Below are 9,059 nucleotides of genomic sequence, written 5' to 3' on the forward strand. Positions count from 1 at the left end.
ATATCATAAAATTTAATAAGTTTCATTCATCTCAAAATTTATTTTAAACTAGCTGCGTGTACCCGGCGTTGCCCGGGTTTCTTCGAAAATTAAAAAGAATATTTTTCTATCTTTTTTAAATAGATGTCAAAATTTAGCTTATAACGATAAAATAGTTATTATATTTTTTCGCATTTTGTTTAATACTTAAAGTCAGTTTCTGGACCAAAAAGTCCTTTAAAAATTTACAAATTGATAATGAGCTTAAATTAGGAAATTTTTACTAATTTGTAGACAAATCTAAAAAACTTTTTTCGAGAAATTATACTGAAATCAGCATTTTAAATCACTGGTAGGAAACTAAGGACACTTTCAAAATAGTTATTTTAATTTTTCCACGTGCAGTAAATTTTAAGAACTGTTCAGTTTAAATTTGGTCACACTTTACTTTGAATTGTAGTGCCCCTGGTGTAAAGTGGCAAAAGGCTTCGGGGCATTTTATTAACTACAAAAATACGTACCATTAACCATACAAAATTTCAAGCGATTTTCTTGCTATTTGAAAAATTACATGCAATTGAAGAAACTCTGAAACGATTATGCAAAATTCTGGACAAAATCATGAAAAATTTGGGCTCATTGCAAGATTTTAAAATTCTTAAAAAAGAACAAAATTACTGTCCTAGGAAAATATGAAGAGTCCTTGAATTTTGACAGAGAAAACAAAACAACTTTTAATTTGACAAACAATTTTGAGTTGTTCATTAAAGAGTAAAACCACCGTTTTTGTCTCATTGTTTCTCAAATACATCCATTTATACAAAAGTATGTTTAAAAATATTATTGTTATTCATTAGCTTTTATGCATCCACACTTAAGTTTTGGCTGGATTTAGACACCACTTATCAAATCCGATGAAAAAAGGTTTAAAGGTCAAATATCGTTAGATATACAAAAAAACATACCCAAATAATTTTACTTATTAAAATATCCAAATCTTCCTCCAATTAAAAAAATTTCGGAATTTGTTAATGGTAAATGGAAAATGTGTGCTGGAGTTATTCAAAATCATTATTTAATTTGAAAAGCTTGCAATAAATACGGCGCTACATACAGAAAAAGTTGTGCAGAATTTTTGGTGGATAATTTTCTAAAAGTATAAAAAGATATCGAATGATGAATTCATCCAAATTTTATATGAACAATGCTTTATATGCATCATTTGAGAGGTCTACCTATTTATATAAGATTTGCAAAAGTGCTGTCTTTCGGGACACTCTAATGAGTAGTCAAATACATATCTTCATGGTTTTTTAGATTTGAGCTGCATTTAAAAAATGGCAACCGAATTTATATCAAGATAATTTTTTCATGGTATGTTTAACTGATCACAGATTTTTATTGTTATCTCGATTTAAATATTAGTGATTACGCATCTTTATTGTTTTCTCGAATTGAGAGTTATTTAAAGTAAATTTTTAAATAGTTATATAAATATAAATTTTAAGGGGAGATAAGAATGATTTTCTAGATAGATTTAAGTGTTATATAAGGAACCACAGCCGATTTAAATTCGAATTTTTGTGAAAATGTAATATGAATATATCATTTACCCTATTTTAGGATCGTAGGAAACTACATCCGATTCTGATTTAAAATAGTTATTTTCTGATACACAGCAGATTACAGGTTTTGAAATAAAAATAGTTTTCTGGTGGAAAATATAAGTGATGGGAGTCTTATATATGGATCTACAACAATATAATTATATAATATAATTTTGATAAAAAATGTTCATATGCTATTTTCTCGATCGTAGTAAACTACATCCGATTCAGTTTTCAAATAGTTATTTTTTGAGGATATACAGCCGATTACAGGTTTTGAAATAAGAATAGTTTTCCGGTGGAAAATATAAGTGATGGGAGTATTATATACGGATCTACAACCGATTTTACGCTTTAGATGAAAATCGATTTTTGATAATAAATTAAATTGATTACAGATTTTTATTTTACGTAATCGTAAAGTTAGTTAAACATTATAGAGTTTTCAAATAAAAATAAATTTTTGATTAAAAATTTAACTAAATAATAATTCTTATATAATATAAGAAGTATATATCATGATCTCTAGCATTATAAATGTAACAAAAAGTAGACGGAAAAAAGTCATTGCATTTCATTAAGATCACAACATTCCTGAAATTAGTGGTATAGGTGTATTTTTTTGGATTTTATGTATTAAATATTCTCTTCCTCAAACTAACCTAACCTTCCACGAACTATTATCATGCTGAATTTCATGAAGCATAAAATCCAGATCAAAAAGTTGATTCCATAAATACACTGTATGTTGCCAAATTTCTTGAAAATCGGTTCATATTTTTTATATTTAGCCTAGAAATTTGGTGTTATAGGTGGTATTCTAAAAGTGAACATAAAAATATGCGTAGCATCCAATCAATATAATATAGAGTCTTTTTTAACTTCTGAGGTTATACCTATTAATATGCCGAATTTATGTAAACCGATTTAGTAGTTATGTAGTGAAAGAGTAAAAAGAGTGTCATATATATTTATTATTAAATACATATTATACGTTTTGAAGATGTAATGTTTCGTAATGTTCATTCCACAACATTCATTATAATAGTTTTTATGAAAAAAAAAAATACTGGCAGGCAACGCTGCCATGAGTAATTAGCAAAAGTTTTTGTGCTAAGAAAAATAATTAAAAATTAAAAAGTTTTATGTTTTAAAGTAGCATTTTGTATCTAATAATCTAAAAAAAGAACATTTTGTTTAATAAAAGTTTTATTTATTGAGTGCTCTTTTGTTTGTTAAAAAAGTAAACAAACAAAATAAATAATACAATACAACGTACAATAACAGCTTGTAATTGGTAGCACTGTTTAGTGTTTGGTGTTATTACTGATTGGTTGCAGTTTATTTACTTTTTGCACAAGGAATAATCATTTAAAAAGCCTGTGTTACCCGATTGGATTTTTATTGGAGTACTCATTTATTTGCAACACGTCTCTTCCGTTTGGCTACTCTTCAAAGTACATATTTGGTTAATTTTGAGACACCAGTTGTTACATCTGCTGTTGTTTATATCGGGGCTGGGATTTGCAGTGTATTTAAAATTGTACTATCCCTGCCAGCAATTTTGTAGTCGACTACGAGAAAAATTCACTTCTAGTTTACTTTTACAGACTGACTATAAGCTAACTACAATGTAATGCAGAGCTGTCCCGAAATTGTGTATTTGGCAACTTAAAGAACCGACTTTTAAATACTAACTACAAGCTAACTATAATGTAATGCAGAAGTGCCTCAAAATTATCTGGAGGGAATCAATTGTATTTCAACATGTTTTCTCTTGTTTCTCTATTATTATGATTTTATTTGTTAACTTTAGTAGACTGACTATAAACGAACAACAATGTAATGCAGAAATGTTCCAAAATTTGGTATTTATTAACGTAAACAACCGACTTTTAAAGACTAGGTACAAACTAACTATCATATAATGCGGGAGTACCCCAAAATTATCTGGAGAGCATTTTGTTTCGACATGTTTTCTCATGTTTCTTTATTATTTGGAATTTTGTTTTACATTTTTGTCATTTCCTTGTATACGTTGCACAGTGGTATAGGGAAAAAAAAAGAGGGAAATAATTCGGTAACTTCTAAACGGTTAATCCGATTTTAATGAAATTTGGTGTGCACAAAGAGGAGGTGTTGTCGAGTTTAGGTTTTGAATTTGGACCTTATAGGCCAACCAGGGGCCCGGCGGGGGGTCATCAAATTAGGACACCTCGGCTATGTTAAATTTTTAAAACGATCCTATTTCTTCATTTGAGTTCCGATTTAAAAAAAATTTCGTATATAGAATCTCCTCATCGAGCACTATAAAAAATGTCGTCGTAGCAGTAAATTATCTCTTATAGTTTAGGAGATATTCGCATTTGAATATTAAAATTTTAAAATTTTTACCGTCCTTACTTTAGTTTTTTTGATAATAGCAGGTCCAAATATTTCCGATTTTCGCCATTTTTTTTTATTTGCTTAACAACAAGTTTATATACCAAGCAGTGAAAGAATTATGTAAAAATCATGACTGAGTCCAAAGTTATAGGCATTTAAATTTAAAAAATTAAAAAAAGGCGATTTTTTGTCATTTTTTTGGGAAAAAAGTATCTTTTTCTTTTTAAGTTATCTAAAAAGTTTCTAAGAAGATGTATATAGAATTTATACTTTTTGGAAAGCTGACTTTACACAAAGTACGATAAATGAAACAAAACCTAAAAATTTTTGATACCTAGGGGACCAGGTCCATCCAAAAAAACCCTATTTTTTATGGAAAATTAAATTTTGAGCAAAAATTCTCAAATCGCATAGTCGATATCAAATTATAGTGACCTGTTTTATATGACCCAATATGTTCTTAATCATTTTGTAACGGGTTTCGATAACCCCGCCCCTGGTATGGATATAATAGGCAAAAACTAAAAAATCCCATTTTTGGGATTTTTTAAAACTTTTTTGGGAATTCCGGGATTTCTAATAAGAAAATTCGAAATTTTGATTTAATTTTGGATTTTAAGTAAAAAAATCTACCTAACTGTAAAATTTCATCAAAAAATATTCATAAATAAAATTTTTATTGCAATTAGAAAAATTTGTATCTTCGCAAAAACTGAATAAAAAACATTTTTTAATTTTTTTTAAAAAAAAGTATTCCGCGAATTTTTTAATTTTCAAAAATTATATACAGTTTTGAAAAATAGACAAAATTACCTTTCCATTGATATATAACATGCCTACCTAATGTTTTTTAAGTGACAAATTAATTAGGGAAAACTCAACATCTTTTAGAAAATTTACCTAGCACTATTATTTTCATCCATATATGTAACAAATTTAAGAGTTAACCTTATGGATGAAAATAATAGTGCTAGGCAAATTTTCTAAAAGATGTTGAGTTTTCCCTAATTAATTTGTCACTTAAAAAACATTAGGTAGGCATGTTATATATCAATGGAAAGGTAATTTTGTCTATTTTTCAAAACTGTATATAATTTTTGAAAATTAAAAAATTCGCGGAATACTTTTTTTAAAAAAAATTAAAAAATGTTTTTTATTCAGTTTTTGCGAAGATACAAATTTTTCTAATTGCAATAAAAATTTTATTTATGAATATTTTTTGATGAAATTTTACAGTTAGGTAGATTTTTTTACTTAAAATCCAAAATTAAATAAAAATTTCGAATTTTCTTATTAGAAATCCCGGAATTCCCAAAAAAGTTTTAAAAAATCCCAAAAATGGGATTTTTTAGTTTTTTGCCTATTATATCCATACCAGGGGCGGGGTTATCGAAACCCGTTACAAAATGATTAAGAACATATTGGGTCATATAAAACAGGTCACTATAATTTGATATCGACTATGCGATTTGAGAATTTTTGCTCAAAATTTAATTTTCCATAAAAAATAGGGTTTTTTTGGATGGACCTGGTCCCCTCGGTATCAAAAATTTTTAGGTTTTGTTTCATTTATCGTATTTTATGTAAAGTCAGCTTTCCAAAAAGTATAAATTCTATATACATCTTCTTAGAAACTTTTTAGATAACTTAAAAAGAAAAAGATACTTTTTTCCCAAAAAAATGACAAAAAATCGCCTTTTTTTAATTTTTTAAATTTAAATGCCTATAACTTTGGACTCAGTCATGATTTTTACATAATTCTTTCACTGCTTGGTATATAAACTTGTTGTTAAGCAAATAAAAAAAAATGGCGAAAATCGGAAATATTTGGACCTGCTATTATCAAAAAAACTAAAGTAAGGACGGTAAAAATTTTAAAATTTTAATATTCAAATGCGAATATCTCCTAAACTATAAGAGATAATTTACTGCTACGACGACATTTTTTATAGTGCTCGATGAGGAGATTCTATATACGAAATTTTTTTTAAATCGGAACTCAAATGAAGAAATAGGATCGTTTTAAAAATTTAACATAGCCGAGGTGTCCTAATTTGATGACCCCCCGCCGGGCCCCTGGTTGGCCTATAAGGTCCAAATTCAAAACCTAAACTCGACAACACCTCCTCTTTGTGCACACCAAATTTCATTAAAATCGGATTAACCGTTTAGAAGTTACCGAATTATTTCCCTCTTTTTTTTTTCCTATACCACTGTGCGTTGTGAAATTAGAGTCAGTAAATTGGAAAAATTAATTATAAAAGGTTAAATATTTCAAAACTCGGTCCCTAAATTCTAAATTCTGCTGATTAATACTGTAAATATAATACATTAACAGTTAACATTACACATAACATTTTAAAATTTATTTTAGATTTGGATCAATGGGAATCATGGAAATAATGAACAAATCATTCATAATTTTATGGATACCGGTGTTATTATTAGTTCCCCTGCAGAAAACTGATGTCTATTAATTTTAACGAACTAATATCATAACTTGTATTAAAGTGAAATGTAATTTAGATAACTAGTAGTTAAATTTATATATATTTAAATATATTTAATTAAAATTTAATTAATAAATACAGTAGGGAATACAAAAGAAAACTATTACTTGACTTTTCTGCAACTAACTTTAAGTTAGTTAATAAAGAGTTAACTTTAAGCTAAGTTTTTTGTAACTAACTTTAAGCTAGTTGAAAAGGCATGCAGAGTCGGACAATTGACTACTGCGTAGGACATCGCCATGTTAAAATAGTCAGTTGGCTCCATTAAAAATAATCCAAGAATCAACCATAACTAGTTGATGAAAAAGTCAGCTTTTAATGCATTTAAAGTTAGTTGAGTTGCTGGCAGGGATGGCTCCACACAGTGAGAATTTTAAATGTCCACAGTGTGACAAAAATGTTACCAAGACCCAAAGAAGTGTTGGTTGTGCTTATTGTGGTGAATACTTTCATATAAAATGTGCCGACATTTCCTTAGAACAACATAGTATTTTATTAAAAAATAAAGTTTTAAAGTATATCTGCAGTAATTGTACTAATATACGCAAAGGCTGTAATGTGCAGGAGGAGTTAAGGAATGGTTTTGCGGCTCTAAAAGTTTCTTTGGAAAAGGACTTAGAGGAAAAGATTCAAGCGAGTAGACAGCTGCTTAATGAACATCTTGAAGCTGGTTTAAGGGTAATCGAAGAGAAATTTTCTGAATTATCAAATTCTCAACCAATCTGTGATGTAGAACTGATAAAATCTGATTTGAAACATTGTTTCGATGTAGTCAAAGTGGTTGATAATGCGGCCAATAGCAAATTAATTAAACTTGAAACTCAGGCGAGTATATTGCAAAGAAGGCTAAATAGAGCAAATGTTGTTATCTGGGGGCTGCCTAAAAAAATTAAGGATCTTCGTACTCCTGTTAGAAAAATTTTTTCTTTGTGCAATGTGTCAGTATCGGATACGGATCTTCAGCATTGCACTTATTTTGCTGGCGGTAAAGCTGTTTTGGTAAAGTTTAATTCAATTCAGGTTCGGGATATTGTTATGTTTAATTACAACAAAGCTAGAAACATAAAGCTAAGTGATGTCATTCCCTCTTCTGTTCATTCTAAAATAATTATAAATGATCATTTAACTGATGCAGCAAGAAAGTTGATTTCTGTATGTCGGAGGCTGAGAAATGAAGGAAAATTTGTTAAATATAAATTCAAAAACTATGATATTCCGAAAGCTAGCATTACAATGAATGATGGGTCGGTGAAGTTGCTCTCTTATAATCAATGTATTGAACTATTTGGCGATTTAAATAACTGCTCACTTTCTCCAATTAATATTTCCAATCCCAGTTTTTTGTCAACATAACGTTTTTTTTTTTTTTTTTTTTGTTTGTTATTTATTATGATTGATCTCGTTTCCTTATTTTCGTATTTATTACTTATTTATATTTATTTATTGTGTTTTAAATTTATTTTTGTTATAGTATTTTTATCGCACACTTGTCCCTCCATTTACGCAGTATTTTTTGTTTTATACATATATGTATGTATGTATGTATGTATGTATGTATGTATGTATGTATGTATGTATGTATGTATGTATGTATGTATGTATGTATGTATGTATGTATGTATGTATGTATGTATGTATGTATGTATGTATGTATGTATGTATGTATGTATGTATGTATGTATGTATGTATGTATGTATGTATGTATGTATGTATGTATGTATGTATGTATGTATGTATGTATGTATGTATGTATGTATGTATGTATGTATGTATGTATGTATGTATGTATGTATGTATGTATGTATGTATGTATTTATGTATGTATGTATGTGTATGTTATGTGCACATTCCTTTTTTATGTTTTTATTCCAATTAACACGTAATTACTGGCGTTTTTAATTTGTTTAATATACACATGCATATGCTTGTATGTATGTATGTGTATGTTATGTACACTTTGCTTTTTTTTTTAAGTTTTTATTGCGTTTTTAAATTTGTTTAATGTACACATACATATATTTATTTATATCTATGTAAATTGAGTGGCATTTGTGTCTCCTTTTTCAAAAATTTATATTTTGTTTCTTTTTTTATAATATTGAGTGTTATTTTGGAAGTTGTATATAACAATTTAATTTATTTTTCTTTTTAATTATTTTTTTTAAGCATTTTTACATTTTTAAATATTTGTCATGTCTGCTCGAGATAATCTTGGTTACGTTGTAAGTGACAATAGCTTATTACGATCTCAACTATCTGTTTTCAATAGAAATTTTAATGTGGCCCACCTTAATTGTACAAGCCTTAACTTAAATCCGAACTCTACTAAATTTGCAGAGATCAAACGTCTGCTCGATGGTGGATTTCTAGATGTTTTCGGTTTAAGTGAAACATGGTTAAGGGAAACGGTTTCCACTAGTGTCATTGATATTTCAGGATATGTGTGTGTTAGAAATGATCGGCCATGTGGTAGGGGTGGTGGTGTTGCTCTTTACATTTCTAAGAATATTGAGTATAGAGTTGTATATATAGGTCAAAATTATGGAGTAGTTGAGTGTCTGTTTGTTGAAGTTGTTT

At 28.2% G+C, this 9,059-nt stretch overlaps 1 protein-coding gene across 1 annotated transcript; it reads left to right on the plus strand.

Annotated features, from left to right (window-relative positions):
* The first annotated feature begins 6,722 nt into the window (after positions 1 to 6,722).
* Positions 6,723 to 7,834, plus strand: LOC119613538. The gene has a single exon (XM_037969560.1). The coding sequence runs from the start codon at positions 6,800 to 6,802 to the stop codon at positions 7,832 to 7,834; it is 1,035 nt and encodes a 344-aa protein (XP_037825488.1). The 5' UTR covers positions 6,723 to 6,799.
* Positions 7,835 to 9,059: the final 1,225 nt, after the last annotated feature.

Source organism: Lucilia sericata, unplaced genomic scaffold, assembly GCF_015586225.1.
Source record: "Lucilia sericata isolate MDLA Ls3-8-SP2 unplaced genomic scaffold, ASM1558622v1 Contig002170F_arrow, whole genome shotgun sequence".
NCBI classification, from domain to species: Eukaryota; Metazoa; Arthropoda; class Insecta; order Diptera; family Calliphoridae; genus Lucilia; species Lucilia sericata.